The sequence below is a fragment of the Dama dama genome, chromosome 5 (assembly GCF_033118175.1).
Source record: "Dama dama isolate Ldn47 chromosome 5, ASM3311817v1, whole genome shotgun sequence".
Classification (NCBI taxonomy): domain Eukaryota; kingdom Metazoa; phylum Chordata; class Mammalia; order Artiodactyla; family Cervidae; genus Dama; species Dama dama.
This window is the reverse complement of record NC_083685.1, coordinates 11,262,501-11,286,397: the sequence shown is the minus strand read 5'-3', so window position 1 is coordinate 11,286,397 and position 23,897 is coordinate 11,262,501. Positions and strand designations below refer to the sequence as shown.

The 23,897-nt window shown below is 45.9% G+C and overlaps 1 protein-coding gene across 4 annotated transcripts in view; it reads right to left on the bottom strand.

Annotated features, from left to right (window-relative positions):
* The window catches only part of PTPN11 (protein tyrosine phosphatase non-receptor type 11), a 64,599-nt gene that overhangs the window by 4,651 nt on the left and 36,051 nt on the right, over positions 1-23,897 (bottom strand). For 2 of the 4 annotated variants that reach the window (XM_061141808.1, XM_061141809.1), the window contains exons 7-15: positions 15,936-16,032; positions 13,530-13,609; positions 13,248-13,406; positions 10,753-10,884; positions 7,771-7,937; positions 6,777-6,844; positions 6,114-6,265; positions 2,382-2,494; positions 354-456 (exon numbers count right to left, since the gene is read on the bottom strand). In XM_061141808.1, coding sequence (XP_060997791.1) covers positions 387-456; positions 2,382-2,494; positions 6,114-6,265; positions 6,777-6,844; positions 7,771-7,937; positions 10,753-10,884; positions 13,248-13,406; positions 13,530-13,609; positions 15,936-16,032 — 1,038 coding nt within the window. In that variant the 3' untranslated portion in view covers positions 354-386. The remainder of the gene's footprint in view (positions 1-353; positions 457-2,381; positions 2,495-6,113; positions 6,266-6,776; positions 6,845-7,770; positions 7,938-10,752; positions 10,885-13,247; positions 13,407-13,529; positions 13,610-15,935; positions 16,033-23,897) is intronic. The other 2 variants (XM_061141810.1, XM_061141812.1) reach the window with 1 other exon arrangement.

Sequence of the window (23,897 nt, the reverse complement as noted above, 5' to 3'; positions counted from 1 at the left end):
CAGCTTGGAAAAAGAAATATAGGCAAAAGAAAAAGAAGGCTGATTTCTAAAAAGGAAGAGGTTCACTTTGTTATAACAGTCACAGATTATCTGCCAGCTCCGAAATGCCACAAATTCACCAGACCCTGCTGCTGGGAAAGATTGAAGGCAGGAGGAGAAGGGGACGATAGAGGATGAGATGGTTGGATGGCATCACCAACTTGATGGACATGAGTTTGAGTAAGCTCCAGGAGTTGGTGATGGACATGGAAGCCTGGCATGCTGCCCATGGGGTCATAAAGAGTTGGACACGACTGAGCAACTGAACTGAATTGATATGAACAATGAACCCGAGACCACTTCCATTGAAATACCTATTTCTGTGCTTGCCATCTTGGCGGGTCTTCTCATCTGAAACTTTTCTGCTGCTGCATCAGGCCCACGTTTTCATAGACTCTAGCATTATCTTCTCTCATTCTGAAAAGAAGAGAAAGAAGAAGACACTAACAAAAACACAGACATACTCTTTAACCTTACGTGATAGTTATAACCTACCTACTTCATTCTCTGGGACTGAGTATGGCACAGATATAGCTCTTGCCCCCAGGAGCTGACATTCTAGGAGGGGATTTGAGACAGAAACACATATCAAAATCATTGTGAAGAGCCTTGAGTCCCTGTGCTCTCAAGGGTTTGGCACAAGGAGCGTAGTTCCCCAGGAGGGTGGAGTAAGGGAGGCCTGTATAACGAGGTCCTGGGTTAGACCGTGAAGGAAGCAGGGGCGCGTGCAGAGAGAAAAGAATGGTATTCACTGTAAGGAGAGGGATCTGATGGCCAGAGCTCCATGAAGGCAAACTGTAGAATGGTCAGGCAGTGACTCTAGATCCATTCAGTCCCCAGTCCAGTCATGTGAAGGTGAACGTGAAGCTGATTGGTGGTTTAGGGCCCCTGGTGGGCAGGGAGGCATCAGAGTCCAGACTCTATGGTGACCAGAACAGTCCAGGAGGACGGGGAAACCAGCAGCAGCGGGCTGGCCGGAGAGGAGCAAGCTGAAACAAGCAGCAGGGGCTGGGGTCTCCTGGGTCTGAACCCTATGAGGGGGATGAGGGGAAAGGCAGAGAACCTGTTGGTCGAAAGGAGGCCACTGGTAATAGGGGAGTCATCAGAGCTAATTCTGTTGAGCCAACACGTGGGGAAAGCTTTCTGGCAAGAAATCGGAGCCCTGACGTGCTGGTTCCACTGCAGATCACAACTCAGAGTATCAACTTTCCCCCTTGGCCCACTGGGAAAGAAAAAAGAAGCCAGAAGGAAGAGGGAGTTTGGTGGAAAGCGTACTTTTGCTGCATCATTTCATCTTGATGTTAAATAGAAAGCAAATGTAAATACGAACCTCATATATGTTATCCAAAATGTTTATATAGAGTATTAAAGCCAGCAGGGGTTTAAAAATCCACATCAGAAGCAAACAGACATAAGACTCGCAGGAGAAAATAAAAAGTAAATGTTATACCAGAGAGTGACTTCAGGATATACAGAAAAATCATAACTTATAATTGCTATTCATATCACTGATTTAACAAATATTTTCCTATCACATGTTTTAGTTTAAAAAATGAGTTGGCAAAGTTTTTCTGTACAGAACCAGACCGAAAATTATGTAGTTTCTGTGGGCCACATGCGGTCTCTGTCATGTATTATTCTTTGTGTTTTTTTTTTAATAACCCTTTAAAAACCATCCATGAGCTATACAAAAACAGGCTGTGGCCCAGATTTGGCCTGGGGGCTATAGTTTGCTAACCCCTGGTTTAAATGACCGCAGTGGATTTCTGCTGACTGTGGAAAGTTAGACCAGGACTGTGTGGGCCACTGTGCACTTAGTCAGTCAAGTCCATCTCTCTGTGACCCGACGGACTGTAGCCTGCCAGACTCCCCTGTCCATGGGATTCTCCAGGCAAGAATGCTGGAGTGAGCTGCCATTCCCTTCTCCACAGGATCTTCTCGACCTAGGGATCAAACCTGGGTCTCCTGCACTGTAGCAGATTCTTTACCACCTGAGCCACCAGGGACCATTAGACCAATATTTTATGTAGCAAAGAATCTTCACTCATCAAAAGGGGTGTTACCTACCTTTGCAACAATCCCCCACCCCACTGAAATAAAAATAAAATTCTTCTTGGAGAACAAGCACTTGATATATTTATAATCCCCGAGGATCCTAGCCAGTGTAGCAAGCAGCCTTCACTTTAGGTGAATTACAGTTTAGCTTAGCTAGCCACACTCACAAACCAGTCAGGCAACAATAATGTGCACCAAGGAAAGGCATGTGCTGCAAAGATGTCATTTTTTAAGCTTTTCTAAAGGATTATGTTCAGGAAAAAAGAATTTCCTTCATTTCTACTTACTCTGCACAGGATGGTGTTGGGGTACAAGGCGGCAGGGGACTCTGATCTCCACTTGTCTGGTCCGTCAGGGAATACTTAATATTTGTGTATTCGTGTCCTTTCCTCTTGCTTTTCTGAAAAGCAAAGGTTGCATATGTGAAGTCCTATGACTTTTTTGAAGGAATGATGAAGTTAAAAAGGCATTTCACAAGAAAGAAGAAAGGAGAGAGAGAGAGACAGAGCTGGACAGATAGATAAGTTGAACCCTGAATACTGGTACATTGGCCAAATGCCAGGGCATTCACCTCCATGTAAATTCATCCTACGGGTGAAAGGGACTTTTGAACCATACAATTCAAAAGCAGAGAGAATCATGCATTAACAACTTACTGTATTAAATGAAATGTACCTGCTTCTGAGCTAAGAGAGAATTCACACTTTCTTTGCCACATTAGCATCTAATCGTTTCATAGTTCACTTGCAACACATTTAATGATTTTCAAGTAAACAGGTGGGAAAAGAGTTCCAGAAATAAATGCACTCCAAGTAGAAACGGCCCACGGGTACAAAAGATGTCAGCACTCTTATCAGGATCATACATTTATCACATTGTCCCCATCCCACCCCTACACCAGAAAAAAAACCCTAGCACATTTAATACTTTATTGTCAGCCTAATGATAAACTCTGGAGGGAAAAAAGGCAAAGAAAATCAGTAGAATGCAATCTCATCTCAGATACAGAATGAACTGCATTCAGTAGAACTCCTGGTTAGATGATTTATCACTCTTTCCTCCTAAATTCACCCAGAAACAACCAATTCCAAAAATCTAATCCATAAAGTTCTCATCATTATACAACGCTGCTTTCGTTTCAGGATTATTCAAGAAACAGCAAATATTAGAAAGGGTATCCATATCAAATACTGACACACAGCAGTGACTTTCGTTCACTGCTGGTGGGAGGGTAAACTATGCCATCACTTTGGTGCACAATTCGTCAGAACGGATAGTACTAACACTAGTATCTGGTAATGATGAAAAGGCACGCATGTACTATAACTTTAAACATTTTCTTCTTCAGAAGCTCATGCACAAGAGCCTAGAAGAGCTGACAAGGATGTCCAGTGACGTGCTATTTCCAACAATATTCACCAAGAGAACAAATGAATGTGATGTATCCGTATCATAAAATAAGAGGAAATGTACGTACGTATGTGTGCACACCAAAACAGATTTCATACACAACATTAGGTGCAAAAACACAAACTGCAAAATAATAAAACAGTACAATAGTAATGATATCACCTTGCTGAACGTTCTAAGGGAATTCCATTACACTGTTTCTGCGTATTTTTTTTAAATGTCTTTTTAATACTGTAAGTGGAAGTTAACAAAAGAAACCAACTTCCAAGTAAACAGAAGAGTGTGAGATCGGTATATAAAGACTGGAGAATTTTCTGTCTTGCTCATTTGCATTTCCCCTAGATTCCCACCTCTGTTTCTGCATTTCCTCCTTCCAATGCTGCCTTGGCTTCTCTTCTTCCTCTCCCCTGCCCTCCACCCCTGTCATATTCTTTTTTTCCATTTATCCCTCTGTAGCACAGTCTTTTACTCCCAAAGGTCCTTAATAATTAATTATGCCGAATGAGTTTTGTTCCTTTGCTTAATCTAAAAATCACGTGGGTATAATATTTTTAAGTCTGCCACTGAAACCTACTAATTAAGGTACTTCTTACTCTAGTCCCAAATCAAGTAGCAAGTTCCTACATTGAATCAAACAGTACAACGAAGGAAACACATATCACAAAATCTAATTTATTTCTTTTTATTAGTGGATTTTTTAAAAATTTATTTTTTGCCCCTCTGTGGCATGCTGGATCTTAGTTCCCTGACCAAGGAATCAAGGCTGTAACCCTCGTGTTGGGAGCATGGAGTCTTAACAACTGGGATCACCAGGGAAGTCCCCACAAAATCTAATTTTAAAAAACAAATATAATCTAAGCCTACATATTTTTCTTTTAAATCAAAAGTTCATATACAAAATAGCTAATGCACTGACACGTAATGGCACCGAAAAGTATTGGCTGAGTGGACGAATGCACATACTCATTCGAGTACTCTTGGGAGGGGATTACTGGGGACATCCAATTTCTATAGTCTACATTCTGTAATATTTAAGTGATTCTACCTCCCCTACCCCTCATCCCCAATAAAAGTGCAGCAATAAAGGTATTTTGGTTTTAACTAGCTCCTAAATCCAAATTACAACTTCAAATTTAGGGCCAGAGGGACCATATACGGTAAGTAATAGGAAGATGTGAAGTGCCAGATAAGCTAGGAGGGAAAGTCCCTAAATTCTCCAAAACCAGAAGAAAAGCCAAAGCTTCTGAATGAAATAGAGCTTTTCCCCCAGCTTTTCTGAGCAAGACTATCTTATGGTCTTCAAAATATTCCCAAGTAATTTCCCATTTGTACCAGTGGTACTGTACTCTACTTATTAGAAGTCTTTCTTTTGAGGCAACTTCATGCTTTAAGTAAGTACTTTTGGCCCAAATCAATATAACTGGAAGGTGAATATGAAATAGCCTACAGTAACCATCTAAAGGCTTCCCGGTGGCTCAGACAGCAAAGAATCTGCTTGCAAAGCATCAGACCTGGGTTCGATCCTTAGGTTGGAAAGATCCCCTGGAGAAGAGATGGCTACCCACCCCAGTATTCTTGCCTGAGAATTCCATGGGCAGAGAAGCCTGGTGAGCTACAGTCCATGGGGTTGCAAAGAGTCAGACATGACTGAGAGATTAACACTTCTACTTCTAAGCTCTATTTTAAGTTCACAGCACTTACATTAAGACAATGACTTAAAGCGGTGAAGTTCAAAACCAGCACAGAGCTTGGTAATTATTCGACCATGCCTTCCTATATCCATACTGTTTTTGAAGATGTTTTTGTACAAGGAAACAACCTAGTGAGTATTTCTACATGGACTGAGAACCTACTACACTAACTAACTTGGGCTGACCATGCTTTGATAACGTGGCCACTGGGCTGCTAGGCTAGAAACCTTTCAATCAGGTTGCAAGTCCCATTTTTGAGAAGCTGAGTTTTTCAGAAGGTGATAAACAGGGTAAAGAAGGCAAATACCACTGATGTTTAGACATCACGTCTACCCAATGAGCAGCACAGTGATGGGGCTGGAGGTGGGGGTGGGCAGTGAACTAAGGACAGCTCCCAAAAGAGCAGTCTCCTCAGTCCTCATGAACTCAGCCTTGTGTCCACGGGAAAGGCTGCAGTGCCGCACTGCTCATTATGTGTGGCTTATTAAAAATGGAAATGTTTCTATTTCCAACTTGACCACATTGGGGGTTCCAACCCTCATGTGCTATATAGAGTGAGGCATTCATTTAAGAGATGGAATCAGGATGAACGCGGCCTGGATCAAAACTGGAACAGGCTGGAAACTTCGAGGCTTGGAGTTCTAAGCCTGCCAGGTAAGCCTGGGAAAATCCCAAACCCATCTGTCAGGCCTGGTGGCCCTCCCTGAGTTACTCCATAGTGAAAAATCAGAGTTGTGCGGTAGGGAATAATTCGTTTCCAGAGAGGTCCTTCCTGGTTGGGAACTTGTTTCCTCTTTTCAGATAAAGACAGTTATCTAGCAAAGCCTGAACTCTCACTCAGAGGGAGAGCATATCCAAGCCAAGCTGCCCAGGAAAAAAACACCAAAAATCTACATGTCAGCCGTGTAGGCTTGGTACCTGCTCTTCTTCAATCCTGCGCTGTAGTGTTTCAATATAATGCTGGACAGCCATATAGATGAATCGGTACTGTGCTTCTGTCTGGACCATCCCTGACCTCTGAGACCGCACCATCTGAATGGTTTTGGGAACGTCGATGTCACAGTCAACACCTAAAAGCAAAGCACCACGGAGCATCAGGAGAAACTGCAGAGACAAGGTGAAGCGGTTTAAAGCACAACTTTGAGCAGAGATAAAGCAAATTTACTCGTTCATGTTTTAACCGAACCTGTTCCGAGGGCTACGGCACTGGCCTTCTGACCAATACCAACGATCCTAGAAGATCACAGGGTCAGGGGTCGGCGGTGAGGAGCCCCTCAGGTTACAACACCGCCCCATACCATCAACAAGGAGTGAGCAGATGGACAGAGACCACCACTGCATGTTCAACAAAAGGCCACAGCAGTGGGGGCCACTGCTCCTAGGCTGTGTTTATGCCAAAAGCTCAAACAGCATCACTTCTCTTCTTGGGCAAACATACTGAAAGTTGAAGTCTCTGGCTGGCCTAGATTTTTGTGAAAATACTTTAACGTTCAATTTTCTTCCGCAGGCTATTTTCACTAGCACTTTCCTTCCATAAACTGAAAACAGGAATCGTAGCTTCTTGCCCTCCGAATGACCTACCTTTCTCTCTGATGATGTCAATAAGAATATCAATCACAATGAACGTCCCTGTCCGGCCAATTCCAGCACTGTGGGCAGAAGGACGAAGAACGAGGACAATGGAGTCATTCATGAGGGTTTTATGCTCAAAACCAAGCTATTAATATTAACAGAAACAATGTCTGCTCTTGGGAGTATTTATAAGATTGTCTATTTATATTTGCAAACATATGAGCAAAGAGCCCAGGGCTTTGGACTCAGTCCGTCCTGCACTTGGAGCCCAGCTTCCCCGGCACAGTGTGCCTGAGGCAAATCCCTTAACCTCTCTGACCCTTGGTTTCTTCATCTGTGAAATGGGCTATTGTTGAGTATCAAATATCAGTAATGAGTGAAAAACAATGAATGCAGATGCTGGTATGGAGCAAGGGCTCAATAAAAGGGAGCTTTTATAGAACTGAATAAATAATGTTTCACACGCATCTACTTGCCCAATGTATGAAAGATTTAGGTAACCCAACTTTTCCCAGGATAATCATGAAGCCTAAACTTGGGAACTGGCACCTACAAACTCTGGTGTGGAGGCTATGGGCCTGGCTTCTAGAAGCCTGAACGGGGAGTGGTCCAAATATTCTGACACAAACAGATATGTTGTCAGGGGGGAAAAAATACACCACATTTCCATGGAAAACCAGAACAGGATCACAATCAAAGAGAATGAATCCTAAAATAACTGCATGAACAGAGAAAACCAATCAAACATTATCAGACTAAGGGTGCCTTAAGAATAAGGACTGTGTTCACCGCCTCCTGCCCCACCACCCCAGTACCTGGTGGCCCCACAGGATCTAGAAGAAATGTACTTGGGGGCCAAAGTGTCCCTTAATGCCACAAACAGGCATTAAATTTTTCCCACAGTTAAGGAGCTGTGGCTGGGGCTGGACAAGTACAAACAAGCACTCTGGGCGTCGAGAGATGATGGGACAGGTGACATCCTAGAGGCGGAGGGGCCGGTCACCTGCAGTGAACCACCACGGGCCCTGCGTCCACAATGCTCTCCTGCTTGTGGTGAACCTCCTCCAGGAAGTCCAGCACGCCCCCTGGGTCACTGGGCACGCCGTGGTCCGGCCAGGTCCGAAAGTGGTATTGCCAGACCGTTCTCTCCGTATTCCCCTGGAGTAGAGCCAAGAAAAACCAGAAAAGAATTAAATAAATCAAGGGGCTGAGGCATCGTCCAGGTCCCATCTTTCCCAGACCCGCCATGAGCCGGGGGGGCCAGGGCGGCACTGCCCCCTCATGCATCCCCTCCACGAGTCCCCCAGATCTCTCCTCCTCCTGGGTCTGGCTGAGCAGTCCTGGAGGCTGGAACCCCTTGCCTCTGTCTGAAGAAGCAAGATGTCTCGTACGGCAGTTTGTTCTTGAGGAAACGACAACCGGCATCCGTGTCTGCACCGTCAGCCAGCGGCAAGCGAGGTCCCTGTTCCCCTCCTCCAAGCGCAGCTCCGCGTGGGAGACAACGGAGTCCTCTGGGACCTGGGGGCTCTCCTCCCACCACCTGGGAAAGCCCTCCAGACATCTGCTCGTCTCTGTCTTTTTGTACCTGGCCCTCCTCCCCTCCTGCAACATGCACTTTTATTCTAATTATTTCAACTTCCATTTTGGTGCAGAGCGGGTAAGACAGGCTTTGCAATCAGGTGGGTAGATTCAGGCCCCAACCCCAGCATTCACACTCACTGTGACACCTGGACATCTCTAAGCCTCAAACCCCTCATGTGCTGATGGGCATAAGACTCTCTCTACCACAATTATCACAAGACCAGTTAAACACAGAGCCACTGCGAAGCAGACAGGAAGAGACTCGGCACACTGGCGCTCTTCTGAGGACTGACAAGAACAAAGATCAACAAGGGTACCGAGATTACAAAAAACCAAAAAAGCATCATGCTCTGGGTCCTCCCAACTAGGTCACTGTTTGTCACTGCATCTTCTTCCTACGTTATCTGGAGACTACATAAGCTAAGTAACATTTTTAAAGGGGATTTTGAAAAAAAGAGAGAATAACCAGACCAGAATCCACCACCAGTGACCTTCAGAACATCCAAAGAATCTGAACCACAGTCAAGATCTTTTCTTGAATTATGTGCATTTTGTTTGCTGAGTCATGAAAAAGGATTTTTCTGGAGGTCACCAGTGAGCTAAAACTCAGGGGGTTCCCAGGGTCACAGAAAGGACAGGGAATGAGAAAGACCCAGCCACCCTGAGCATCCTTGTTCCTCCTCCTATACAAATGGCCGCTGAGGTCTCTGGTCCCACTCCTCCTTCTTAAATGAGATCATATTATAGCACTTTAAAAAAAAAAAATGGAACATGCTATACAAAAAGCAGATAATCCGTGACCAACAATTCTGGAGAAATGATCAGTCTCATGTTAGCACCTCCATCCAAAAGTACAAAACACAAACCCAAACACCAGGGTTTCCTGTACCTGATACTCCCAAATCTCTGCTAACAAGAAGATGGATGGTTTACCAAAAAAAAAAAAAAACCTGAGGAAAAATCCACCTGCTGCTGAGAAACACCCGATAACAAGAAGACGGGTAGTTTATCACTACAGCTGAAGAAAAACCTATCTGAAATCTTTGTCCAATGTCCTCTAAATCTTTCTCTCTCATTTCTGCTTGACAGCGACATTCTTCCCACTTCCCCGCACAGTCACACAATCAACTGAACCTCCACCCTCTCCCTGCCAACAACAGAACTGCACATCAGAGGTTCCGACATCTCACCCTGGACCACAGTCGCCGAGGCTCCCGGCTCACTCAGGTCCCCAGACCACCTCATGGAACTTACCAGGGGACAGTCCCGCCCCGGCTGCCCAGCTGGGACTCCATGCACTCTCTCCATCACAGATCTGCACTCCCCCCACCCTCTCTCCACCCACTGCTGAGGAACCCCAGCACCTTAGGTGGGTGTGACAGCAGGTGTCTGCTCGATGGCATAGGGACCTGTATCGTGGCTTCTCGTGGCTACATGACTGCAATTCCTCGAGGACAAAGGCTGTTTCATTCACCTCTGTGTCCCCAGAGGCCCTTAAATAAGTAAGCCCCTCTCACCATGAAATCATGACGAATCCAAATCACGCTGGATGCAAAGTTAGTCACCCCAGATGTATAAGTATGGGTGACTCCCTTTGCTGTCCACCTGAAACTATCACAACATTGCTGATCATCTATACTTCAATATAACATAAAAAGTTAAAAAAAAAAACATAGTCATCCCAGGGACAAACCTGAACTGCGTACAATGAGAAGCTGACACGTGGAATATGGGCACTAAAACAGGCCTCAGGGCCTTTGTACTTGCTGCTCCTTTTGCTTGGAACTCTCCTCTGCCGAGCCTCAGATGCTGCTCCACCTTCAGGTCTCAGCTTGCGTGGCACCCCCTCAAAGAGGTCCTCCCTGCTTACTCCATTTCATTCTCTAACACACCACACCGTGGCTTTCGTAGCCCCAGCATAACTGGAAAGCTTGGTTGGTTATTTACTCCTTAACCTCCCACCTCCCCAGGCTCTGTGGGGGAAGGGACCGTTCAGGTCTGGGGTGCCAGGTACCAGCCAAGTACCGTGTGGCTTCCCAGGTGGCTCAGATGGTGAAGAATCTGCCTGCAATGCAGGAGACCTGGGTTCGATCCCTGGGTCAGGAAGATCTCCTGGAGAAGGGAATGGCAACCCACCCCAGTATTCTTGCCTGGTGAATTCCAAGGGCAGAGGAGCCTGGCGGGCTAGAGTCACAAAGAGTGGGACACGACTGAGTGACGAACACAATGACAACAGAACAAGTACCTCGGTGGTACCCGGCACACGAAGGATGTCCATAAATGGATGTTGTTCAGTGAGTGAACGAATGCTTGAAGGTATGCAGACAGGAGTGACCGCACGCCCCGGGATGAGCGCACCCCATGTGCAGTTAGCAGAGTCTCTAAAGTACGACAGTATACTTACTTGTCCAACCTTCGAGAGTTTAAGTTCTCTTAAGGTATAGTCGTGAGCAGCGCTTTCCTTGACGTTCCTAACGCGCATGACTCCGTATTCTTTTAGTGCATACTCGTCAGGCCAGTATTTGACACATTTACTCTGGAAGGGGTCCGAGAAAAGACAGTTAATCTCTGTGAACTCTGACATGAAAGCCTCAACCAGAAGAAAAGCAACATTCAAGTGTTGACTACTAACATGGAAAAGGGCCTGCCTGGTGTCTAACTGTTGGATTTTCAAAGAAAAGGAAAGAAGAGTTCAAACTAGAGAAGCAGATGCAGGGAGAACCAGGGAGAAGTGGGAAGAGAAAGCCAGTGTCGCAGAATGGTTCATCTAAGTCATGGGTCTGAGGAGAGTCAGTGCTTGTTTATTTCTCTAAAGAACCAAGGAGGGATTTCCCTGACGATCCAGTGGCTGAGACTCCATGCTCCCAATGCAGGGGACCCGGGTTTGATCCCTGGTAAGGGAACTGGATCCCACATGCCACAATTGACCGTTTGCATGCCTCAACCAAAGATCCTGCATGCCACAGCCAAGACCCAGCAGAGCCAAATAAATATTTTTTAAGAAAGGACTTGAACTTATCTTTTCAAAAAAGAACTAAAGAGCAGAGAGTGGGGGACTACGGGGTGTGCAGGTTCCTGTCTGGCAACCGCTGAGCGCTGAATTCCAGAGATCTGCCAGTCACTCTGCAGGGAAGACAGGCAGGGGCTCTGGAGGTGGATGGGCTGCCCAACGAGCCAGACTGTCTGGTTCATTTCCGCGCCCGTGTAGGAGGCCTCCGCGCCTTATCTAACCCAAGTGTGAACAACTTCAGCACGCAAAGGCAGCTGATGGAGTTTGGAAGCAGCTGCTTTTTCTATATCCAGATCCACGTGATACCTGCTGCACACGTCACCCTCACTTAACCGGGCGCCTGGGAACGCTGAGCCTGCAACAGCTACTGGCTTCGGATTGGAAAATATGGCACCAGGGGAGTCAGTCTTGCTGCCAAAGAGGAAGATACTTTGTTCAATGAGACATGAGTCCGCAGAGATCTGGTGATGTGTCCTGGGCAGAGAATGTTTTTGTGTCTTGCTTTTTTCCCCAGGAGCAGTCACCCACACCACTCACTTTCCACAGCCCCCAAGACACAACTACCAGCAAGAGAAATCTACCTTGTACATTAGGAAGATAGAGCAATTCACTGTTAAAAAACAAGAAATCAGAGAATAGCCCCAGTCAATGATTAATCGAAAGGAAACAGAATATGGTAGGAGGAAAGATCAACAGAAGATTTAATGGATAGCACTACTTTTTTGCTTGACATGCTTTATGTGGCCTTTTATTTATTATTCTGAATTTGGCTTTCCCTCCAGTATTTTGTAGATCCAAGTACCTCTTTGACAGATTTGATACAATTTTTATTATCCCCAAATGAACACTTTGACTATTAAATGTATGCAATGCTGTCACTGGTCAATCAATTCTGAGGACTGCTGGTCACCCAAGAGAACACAAATCACAACTCCTAACACTGTAGCTGACTCTACACATCTGTGAATGACTGCACCCTCCTCCCAGTTTCCCAAACTCTGATGTAAACCTTGGCAAACAAATTCTAAAACGTGAGCCCTGATACTTTAGCTTTTAAATTAAAAGCCCAGGAATCCAGTCTGGTTTTTCTTCTGTGCACTGGCGGGGGGTGGGGGTGGGGAGGAGGAATACCAAGCAAACACAAGTTATTGGAAAGACATGTGGGGAACCAAGAGTGCATCACGCCCTCTGCTCCAACTACAGAGTGAAGAGGGAGAATGGGAACACAGGCGCAGGCCGGGAGAAGGAGGTAAGGAGTGGGGCAGGGTGACTGGCCCCAACGTCTGTCTGTTCTAGGAGCTTCTGGCAGCTCTTCTGAAAAGGACCAATCCTGATGCCTCTGAAGTAACCCGAGAACCCTCTCTCCCCAGCCCCCAGGTCGGCCTCCTACAACTACAGCCAGAGAATGAGAATGGGCAGCCTCCTATAACTGCAACCAGGCAACTGGCAGGACGGAGGGCTCGGTTTCCTTTCCACACTCAGAGCAGGTGATCCTCCCCTCAAGCAGAAATTATAAAAATGTCTGAACTTGTCCATTAATCCAAGAACATCTAATGCTACTGTGGGCGGCGGCTAGAGGAAGCCTTTGTTTCACCATGACCAGACCTGGCTCCAAAGGTATTCAGACGTGTTAACAACTAGCAGTACAACAAGGAAAATCTTATATGGGAATTCCTTGGTGGTCCCCTGGTCAGACTCCACACTTCCACTGAGGAGGGCCGCATTTTGATCCCTGCTCAGGAAACTTAGGTGTAGAAAACTATACCAGATTTCTTCCACTCCCCTTTTTCCAGAGGGTCAGTTAGAATAAGCTTAATACGTTTATTCAGTTCTTAACATGATCAACCCGACACGTCCAATACTTCAAAAAAGTATAGTGTGTAGTATACCTTTCCTCTCTCCACTTCTTTTGTTGTCATGACAATCACCCGGGAGTTCTCCTGGAACACCATCCGCCAGAAGTCATTCACCGTGTTCTGCAGGCATCCTTGGGTGGCGATGTAACTCTTCTTGGGCTTTGAGTTGTTGCATTTGGTTTCAAATTCAGGCTAGAGATTGAGGAAGAAAACAACTCCAAATGTTTGAAATTGTTTTCAGGCCAGGTGGAAGGATTTAAAATACAAAAACTAGCTAGCAATACATAGTCAGAAAACACCGTGAAAGCAGTTTACCATGATAATGTTTGCGTTGATGTAATCCGAGACGGGCTCGTTGGGATCACCATCATGGAGAACGACCCTGGTGTGATCGACTGGAAGAAGAACAGACCACGGTCACAATGGTACTCAGACCCCCTTCAGGACAAATCAGGTCAAATCAGCTCATCCTCAGAGAGTCCCGGTTTTATTCATTTCATGATAAAATGGCATTAAAAACTAAATCCAACATGAGCATGATAATCTGAATATGATGCCCCAAAATGCTTTCCTTAAGGAGTATAAGGTAGCAATGCTAATTCCCAGGTTTTAATAGTATATTGTTGATATAGAGGATATTATCATCGGGAGAAGCTGGGGAAAACAACGGTACACGGGAACCCTCTACATATTTTTGTAACTTCTTGTGAGTCTAAAATTATTTCAAAACAAAAGGTTTTTTGCTTTCTTGTCATTGTTGTTGTTTTTTAAAGGAAAAGTATAGGTAAATGACGTATGTCTGAGATTTGCTTCACAATAATTCAGGGAAAGAAGAGACATGTACCAGAATACAGATAAATTGGGACTTCCCTGGTGGTCCAGTGGCTAAGACTCCATGTTCCCAATGCAGGGGGCCCAGGTTCAATCCCTGGTCAGGGAGCTAGATCCCACATGCCACAACTAAGAGGTTGTATGCTGCAACTAAAGATCCCATGTGCTGCAACTAAGACCTGTCACAGCCAAAATAAATAAATAATTAGGAAAAAAAAAGAATAGAAATGAATCAAGATTGGGCACAAGCTGACAATTGGTGGAGCTGGGGGCTAGGCATGTGTGGGTTGTGTATATTATTTTGTCTACTTTCAAATATACTTTAAACTTTCTGTAATAAAAACGATTCTTAAAAAATGAAGTAGAATTAAATACAGTATCCAGACAACAAGATTCTGACAATAGTATCCACTGACCAAATTCTGTATAAAAGTACATTACTGATACAAAAATCTGAGTGTGCTTCCTAAGCAACACATTTTACACTGGGAATTAGTAATAAAGTCATATGTCTTAACACTATTCTTTTGTTTCAGACTGCCCATCTTTAAAGAATATGATGCTAATCAGAAGAAACATCTGATTAGGATTTTTATGGGAGGAAAGGACAGTAATATTCTGTTTAGTACTGCATACCACTGTTCCTGTCATCTTTCCCTACATGCTCACATCTTACTAATGAGCACCATTCAGACCTCCTGAGCAGAAATGAAAACTTAAGACGTAAAGAGGATAGTGCTTCCCCAAGGTCATTAGGACCATGCTGTGGTTCAGAATGATTCCCTGCAAATTCCTCTTTTTCTCTCCTCGATATTAGAAGAGCCTCCACTGTCTCCCATCCTCACTTACACACGTCTATATGGATATGATATTCATATACACCATGTATGTGCCCATATGAACACAGAAAGAGGAAGACTACGCTACACACACACACACACACACACACACACACACACGGGATGGGTTTACAATATATAACAAAGTAGCTCTGACCCGATGAGACATTAGAGCAAGGCTCTCCAATCTGATCATGCTCCCCAATAAACTTAATAATAAAGTTTTTGGACATTGAAATGTATACATATTGGGTGGGTCAAAAAGTTCATTTGGGTTCTTCTGTATGCTCACAATGTGGGAAACCCAAATAAACTTTCTGGCCAATCCAATTATAGATACTGCTGCTGCTGCTGCTAAGTCACTTCAGTCGTGTCCGACTCTGTGTGATCCCATAGACGGCAGCCCACCAGGCTCCCCCATTCCTGGGATTCTCCAGGCAAGAACACTGGAGTGGGTTGCCATTTCCTTCTCCAATATTATAGATACAAACAAGGCTTATTAAATACATTATACACACTCTGCTATCAAACTGCACATCTGATTTAATTTTTTTTCTTTTTCTCTTTTTTTTTTTGGATAAAGAATATAAATCAAGAGAAGTTCTAAATGTTTCTTCCTGGCCCACTCTGGAGACCCCGCATTAGAGCCTGGAGCTAAGAGTAGTGACTCTGGGGGCTCCAGTACCAGTTTTTCCACACAGACCCAAGAGTCAGGGACTGCAGAGCAAGGGCACAAGCCTGGGACCCCTGAGGCTGATGGTGAGACCCTGGGAGAGAGCAAGCCTTGACATGATCTCTCCTGGGTAGTCTAAATTAACAGAAGGAAACAACCACACTCTAATTTCACTCTGTAAGAAGCAGCATCACAGGAACTCGATGAACGAGGCCATCCGTCTCCACCACAGCTGACTACTTTGGAAACTACTCACAATTAAAAGAAGCTAAGGCCTTGGATCTGCTGAAAAAGCACATGCCGCACCTCCCCAGAGAAGTGACAGAGACACTGGGGATAAAGCCTCCGAGAGTGGCTATTACGGAGACTGGTACTCACAGGGCAGGATGTTCTTGTATCTGTTTTTGTTTTTATTTTCTTGCCTCTGGCCCTCTTTTCGGCTATAGAGAAGTTTACACTCCTGCTGTTGTAGTGTCTGGAGAGAAACAAAAGTAAATATTATTATGCGTCAAAAGCTTCCCAAAAAAAGCCTGACTGAGCGGTTCTGCTTTAGGGGATTTATCCCAGGAAATGTTCAAGAGTCGTGGGCGACAGCTATAAGAATGCTCACCTTAATGCCACATCAAGAGGGGCAGAGACACTGAAAGAGCTGCCGAAATAAACACTTTCATTCATTCAAACAAAGGATGATCTACAGACATTTAAGAGCTATCCTAGGAGAATATCTAATGCCTTGGAAAGATGATCAGAGTGAGTATTAACTAAAAAGAAGGTCAAATTTTCCAAACAGTGCCTTACATAAGCCCTTATGTCTGTGTGCACCTATGTATGTAAGAAATGGCAGACGTCTGTACACCAATAAAGTATGGGGCTTTTTTATTTTCAGCAGTAAGATGATGTTTTGTTTTGCTCGTTTTTTGCCTAAATTTTCTACAATAAATATTTATAAGAAGAGAAACTTTGGGAATTTCCTGTCAGTCCAGTGGTTAGGACTCCTCGCTCTCACTGCTGAGGGCCTGGGTTCATTCCCTGGTCGGGGAGCTAAGACCAGGATCCCCCAAGCCGTCCGGTGTGCCCCCACCCTGAATAAAGAGCGACCTTTAAAAATAAGTTATTAAGAATGAAAGCCAGTGAACGTTGGCATATAGTGCTCAAATAGGAGATGTGATCCGTGTTCTTGAGGACTTTGCAATCTGCCTACTTTAACCATTGATGAATTCAGAGCAAGCTGCAAGTCAGTTCTCAAATCTGGATTCTGGCGGACGCTAAAAGTGGTTTACTGTGGTCGTGCAATCTTTGTTAGCAAAGCTTTCCAGTCCTCCTGTGCCCCAAACCTACATCAGTGCCCTGGGCAGCCAAGCCTGCATCTGCACAGACACCCGCTGCCCTGTTCTCTGAGGGGAGGGGGCGCCCCTCCGTCTCCCCGGAGAGAGATGGAGAAGGAGAACGCTCAGGCCCCTGAAGCGAGTGGTCAGGAAGGACACCTCTGCAGGGAAAGGAGGTGGGGAACAGAACCAGGGAAAGAAGAGCCTAAACAAAGCAGGCAGCCACAGCGGGGCTGGCCCCAGGGAAGAAGGGATGTCGTAAGGAAGTGGAGAGGAAGACCAGCTGTAGAAAGAGACAGGAAGGTGGAACAGCCAGGCTGAATGAAGCATTTTCAAGAAGCATTTTCAGAATCACCAAAAGTGCCTCTTCAAGGAACCAATGGTTTCAGACAAGCCTCTTTTGAATAGGAAATCACAAATGGGCAAATCAAGAAAGTGAAAGGCAGACTAAAAAGGAAAAAAAAAAGTGTTACATACTAAAAATATATTTATATATGCCAAAATGATGATCCCTTAAGAGATTTCTCTACAAGGGAAGGCAGAGCCAGTATTTCGTAACACAGTGGCCCTATTATATATCCATTTCATTTATCTGCATTTCACAGACAGCTTTGAAAGTCAAGACTTTAAATTGCTATTTGACTCTAGGTTTCAAAATGCAATAATTCGGCCTTGACACACAGCTCAAAACCAAAATGTTTAGCCAGCTGAAACCTGGACAGAAATAAAATACAACATACACAGAACTCTGACAATCAAATGGTCACTCAAAATTCTTCAGTGAGTTCACATACAGTAATTAGAGCCATCTGCATTCTCGGAGCTGGCATATCCTCTGATACTGCTGTTAGGAAGAAAGTTCGATCTTGATTTTTAGACAGTAAGGTGAGGTTCAAACCCTATGAACTGAATCAATCACTCAAACATTAGCCAAGTGAAGAGAAACAACATCAACAAAAGCTACATGCTAGGAAATAACTAGGGGCTTGATTCAAAACAAACTTGACAGGAAAGCATTCAAGTGCTCACTTATGGAACAAACTTCAAGTGACGCTTCACTTGTGGAGGGCACACTGCCAGAGCAAGCTCTAGAAAAGGCAAATCTCATCCATCCCTCCCTGTTTAATCACCTTCAATTTCTCCCCCTGCCTTCGAAACGAGTGCAAGCTTCTCAGAACAACTCAGGAGACCTTCTCTTCTCTGAGTGGATGGAGGCCTGCCTCTAACATCAGCTTCCGGTCACTATCCTGACAGTCCTTCACTGTCCTCCGGTATAAAGCAGGGTGAACCCTAATTACCTACCCCACAGAGTTGGTATAAGAGTTAAGGTGCACTGTCTACACTCCAGCCACACCAAGTGTCTTGAACCCACCATATTTCTTCGGGCCTTCCTGTTCTTGTTCATGGCCTCTGCCTAGAATTCCTTTTCTCTGCCTTGAGTACCTCTGAATGTTACTTTTCGGTTATTCATTAGGACCCACCTCAAATGCCACCTCCTCTGGGAAGCTCTCCTGGCCTATTCCTGCGTCTCACGATATCCGCACACGGCCTGAAGCATCGCCCTCCGTTAGTGCTCCTGTCACACTGAATACCCGCTACGTCTTCACAACCTGTCTCTTCTATTAGAGAGCATGGACCACCCTTGTTTGCCTGTAACCAGCTCAGCATCCAGTACAAAGCAGGCCCTCAAAATCTATCTGTTGGATGGACAAATAAATACAGGAGGGAGGTTGAGGGGGGAGACAGACACACCACAGACCATCACTGGTGATGGCCGTGAACTGCAGGCCCCACACTCAGCATCCCATGCTGACACTGTTGACTTGGCCTTCAACATAAAGAAAAGCCACTGGAGGCAAAATATGAGATCAGCACTTCCCAATCTTTAGTCATCTGAAAAGCACATTTAAGGGAAGTCCCTGACGGTCCAGTAGTTAGGACTCCAAGCTTTCATTGCCGAGGGTGCTGATTCAATCCCTGCTCAAGGAACTAAGATCCCACAAGCTGCACAGCACAGCCAAAAACAAAAAGATAAATGAAAACAAAGAAAGGAAAGCATCTTCAAGATGCTGTCTCATCTCAGCACACTGCCTATTATATCAGTTGTTTTCTTAAACTAACCTCCACTTTTTCTCCTTCAGAAGATGTATTTCAAAAGAAAACTGCATATTACTAGCACATAAGAAAACCAGTATCACTTGCCATATGAAGGAAACCAGAAGAAGGAATATAATAAAAATGAAATACTGTCAAATCCTACCTAGATATTATAGCATGCCTGAAAGTGAAAGTTGCTTAGTGGTGTCCGACTCTTTACCGTCTATGGAATTCTCCAGGCCAGAATACTGGAGTGGGTAGCCTATCCCTTCTCCAGGAGATCTTCCTGACCCAGGAATCGAACTGGGGTCTCCTGCATTGCAGGCTGATTCTTTACCAGCTGAGCTACCAGGGAAGCCCTGGTATAGCTGAGGCTTTATTTTAAAAAAAAAAAGGCATACTGGCCAGTGTTAAGAAACAGATGTCGCTGCTGTCCAGTCACTAAGTCGTGTCTGACTCTTCTGCGAACCCACGGACTGTAGCCTGCCAGGCTCCTCGGTTCATGGGATCCCCAGGCAAGGATACTGGAGCCACTTCTCTCTCCAGGGGACCTTCTGACCCAGAGATCAAACCTGCATCACCTGCACTGGCAGGCAGACTCTTTACCACTGAGCCACCAGGGAAGCCGAGAGGTAGACGTTAGAGGCGTATTAAAACTGCACAGGCCTTCTCTTGAGCCACGACAAAGGAAACGGAGAAGGGTTAAAGAGAAAAAAAAGGAGAAAACCTTCTTCATTCACTAATTCAATCCTACTGCAACGGGGCCACCGAAAATCACCTCACACACCAAGAACACTTTGCTAGAATAATCCAGACTTCCAGGCCGAGGAAAGCCTCACCAATACCCAGTGTGTGCCGGCTGGACCAACTACTCGGCTCAGCCTCTGGCTTCCTTCATCCTGCATTAAGTTGCCAACCGTCTCTTCCACGCGGATATGAGGTTTAAACAGAACACAAGCTAAGACAGTTTGGGCCCTGGAGTCTTCCAGAAACGACAGGCCCAGGGGCCCTGTGTCCCTGGCTTTGCCGGGTGCTGACTGCCGGCGGCTGGCAGCTGTCATGGATTAGAACTGAGTGTGTCTCCCACTCCAGCCCTGCTCCCTCCTCAGATCCCATCAGCCCATTCTCAGCTACGCCTGGGGCCCACTTGCCTGAACACAATTCATTTCTCACAGTGGACGGCTGCCATCCCTCTAGAGTGAGGCTGAAAATAAAAAGAACTCAGAAGTTGTGAGTTTCTGTGCTCTGCCAGCAGAGGCTCCCTGACTGCACCTGAGATTATCAGCTCCCACCTGCTAAGGGGTGCTTCCTCCCCGGCACCAGGCTGGTGGAAGAGGCAGGGGAATATCCCACAAGCCCTGCCCCCAGGAGGTTACAATCCATTCCAAGCTGATCTTCCATGAACTCCCTCTCAGCCACCCCCAAGGTCACCAAAAGCTGTGAATGACCTGCAGCTGACTGTCACCATTTCTGTCCCCACTATCCACTGGGCCAGGCAGGATGTCAGTGATAAGGCATGGGACAGGCGGCTAAAAGGATAGTATAAAACTATAGAGAAGCCTGTGTGCAACCAACAATGACAAAAAACATGACTATAAAGCTGCGGCACAGGCTGCAAGATACCCCATTTTCCTAAGCAATACAACCAAAAGGTTTGCACCCAAGGATGAACCCTCCAAAAGGACCAGAGGCTAGCTACAGTCACCTGATTACATGAGCCAAAGCTGATCAACAAAGGGATTATATCAAATGGTTAAGCCTTTATAAAAGCCATGAAGAGAAAGATAATCCCCTGATCCACACTATACATGAGGAGTGCCCAGCAGCACACCCAGTGTGGACAAAACATGTGTTCACTGGGCAGCACCATCCCTAACATGTATGGCTGTTGAACATCCATGCTCCCCACACCTGGACCCCTGCCAGTCTCCAGCCCAAAAGCCAGTAGCAGCATCCCCAGGGTCTGTGATGATCGAAAGAGACCCCCCGAAACACTCCCTCACAGACTTCCAAAGCCCTCTGATTAAAGACCACTGAAACTGGCTCTTGAACAGAATGTCATGAATGCAAGTGGAAAAATAGGATCAAAGAAAGACAGACACACAATAAATGAATGGGCAGAGCCAGGCAGCCCCATGCGCCAGGACATGGCCTGAGAACCATTTGTCCTCACTGCTCTGAGCAACCGGGACTAATTGCTAAGGGGGAAAAAAAAAATAATGCGATTAACCATTAGGGGCAGACCAAGTTGTACAGTTACTTTATTTATTTTTTGGCTGCGCTGAGCCTTTGCTGCGGCGTGCAGGCTTTCTCCACTTCTAGAGCACACGGGATCAGCAGTTCTGACGCACGACTCTCTAGTCGTGGCACGCAGGCTTCTCTAGTTGCAGCACATGGGCTTAGTTGCTACACGGCATGTGGGATCGCAGTTCCCTGACCAGGGATCAAACCTGCGTCCCCTGCACTGAAAGGAGGATTCTTAACCACTGGACCACCAGGGAAGTCCCAGAAGTTACTTTATTTTCTAAAAACAAAGCTACCAGGGGAGGAAACAAGGTTAACAAAGTATTGCTAAATGTTAAGGCTGAGTGTTGCAAAAAAGAAGGTTCATCATCCTATTTTCTCAACTTCAGGGTGTGCGAAAACTTCAATAATAAAAGAAGGTTTTTATAAATTGTAAAAAAGAAAAATAGAAATGTAAAAGTTGCTATTAACTCTCCCACTACCTATGCACGGCTGGCCTCCTGAAGGAGAGAGAGAAGGCTGAGAAGGGCTGCTCAGCTCTGATTTGGGGCCACGAATAATAAGACAGTGGTAACCATGTGGGCAGGCTCCACGTGGGCAGGCCTTCTTCCCTGTCTGAATGAACTTCTGTTTCCCTTTGGTGTCTGCCCTCTGCAAAGAGGAACACTGGAATTCTCACTCTGCCCTCTTTAGTGCAAACTCTGTGATGTTACCAGGCGCCACTAGCAGGTGAAAGCCCCCACTTCCAGATGCTACGCCGCCCAGCCTTTTACCACTTCCTCACGGTGGAGTCTGAGCAGTTAGTCCCGAATGAGTCCACGGCAACCTCGAGAAATGAAGGGGCTGATGGAGTCTCTCATGGTCACAGAAGGTCCACACTGATGGACAAGCACTTACAAAGCACCATGAACAGACAAAACCAACCTGAGAGCTGGTTCCTTTCCAGGTGTATGTTGTAAGTCAAGTCATCACCTGCCTCCAACAAGGTGAAGAGTAAGTGGAAAAACACATTTAGAAGACACGGTCCCCAGAGGAGAATGGGATCTGACAGAGGAAACAGCTGCACACAGCACAAGACAAATCCATCATTAACAATCTGTCATTCGGTGTGTAATGAATTAGGTGGCGTGGAACTTTGGGAGTGAGATTCATGAAAATGAAGGGACGGTGGTTTCTGGGAGGAGCTGAGGCTTGAGGCAGGTGAGGGGTGAGGCAGAGACAGAGGAGTGCAAGGAAGAAGAGAAGACATCCCAGCAAGGTAGGGATGCGAGCAAAGGTGGATAAGAGGCCAGAGCAAGTGGCCTCAGAGTTGGGGGCAAGGAAAATGGTCAGAGTGTGGAAGCTGAGCTGTCAGTGGCAGGGAATGAGGTCAGGCGGGGAGTTGGGCTTTGCGAACTGGGCACGAGATTTTCAACAGTTGATCAGCACAGCGCAATAGACTTGAAGTCAGAAGTTCTGCAAGTTCAAACCACAGCCAACTGTTTGCCCGCCACATCCTTGGGGACAGTTTTTGCCCTTTCTCCCGAATGCTTGTCTTCAGAATTAAAATACTATGCCTCTGGTGGGACATCAGGAGCCACTGCAGGTTTGTGAGCGGAAGAGTAACAGGAGAAATGCTGGGAGCAGATGAGCACGAAGGGTGAATGGAAGGGCAGAGGTCAAGAGTAAAAGAGCAGCTGGTGTTCTGTGGGGCGATGAGCACCTACAGCCCTGGCATCAGGTGAGACTCCCGTTTCGGCCGCTGCCCGCCTGGGTGGTCCTGAGGAGTTGCCCTGATCGCAGAGCGTCCAGGGACACAAGATCTACCTCCCTCACAAGATCTGGGGACATAAGGAGATGACTTCCTTAGCCTGCAGCGCAGCACCAAACAGACCATAAATGCTGGCTTGCTTCCTTCCTTCCTTCCTCTAAAAACAGAAAGACAACTAGGAAAGGAAAATGAACCGGACCTGGTGCATGACAATGAGAGAAAGAGGAAAAAGACCAGTTAAGGGATGCTCCAAGGATTCCAGCATACAGGGTCAGAGAATATACAGGACAACCAACAGAGACAGAGACGTAAAAACGGATAGTTGGTTTGAAGATGAAAATAAAATAACAGGTCTGGTTGTGAATGCTTGAATCTGAAGAGACACGAAAGCCAAGAAGTGTGGAAGGCACAAATCAAAAGGTAAAAGCAGAGACTGGATGCCACTTAGGGGTAATCGGACTGGGATGAAAATGGACGTGTTCTCAATGAAGAGCAATTTTAAAGCCAAAAGAGCAGAGGGCCCAGGCCACGTCTTGGAGAACCAGCAGAGTTAACTGGTCAGAAAAGAGAGCAGTGAACAGCAAGAAGGGCACATGGGATGGGAGGAAGGAATACATCAGGCACATGCTGCTATCAGAGAAATGAGAAGATGGTGGGAGAGGCTAGACAGCTGTCTCAAGACCAGCTCACGGGAGGAAAAAGGCCAGATAAAAGACTATTTTTTTAATCACAATTAAGAAAGTCTTTGGTGGGACCTCCCTGGTGGTCCAATGGTTAAGAATCTGCCTTCCAAAGTGGGGGACACGGGTTCAATCCCTGGCTGGGAAACTAAGATCCCAGTTCCCATGTGCTACAAAGCAACCAAGCCTGCGTGTTGCAACTGGAGAGCCTATGCACCGCACTACTGAGCCCATGTGCCGCAAT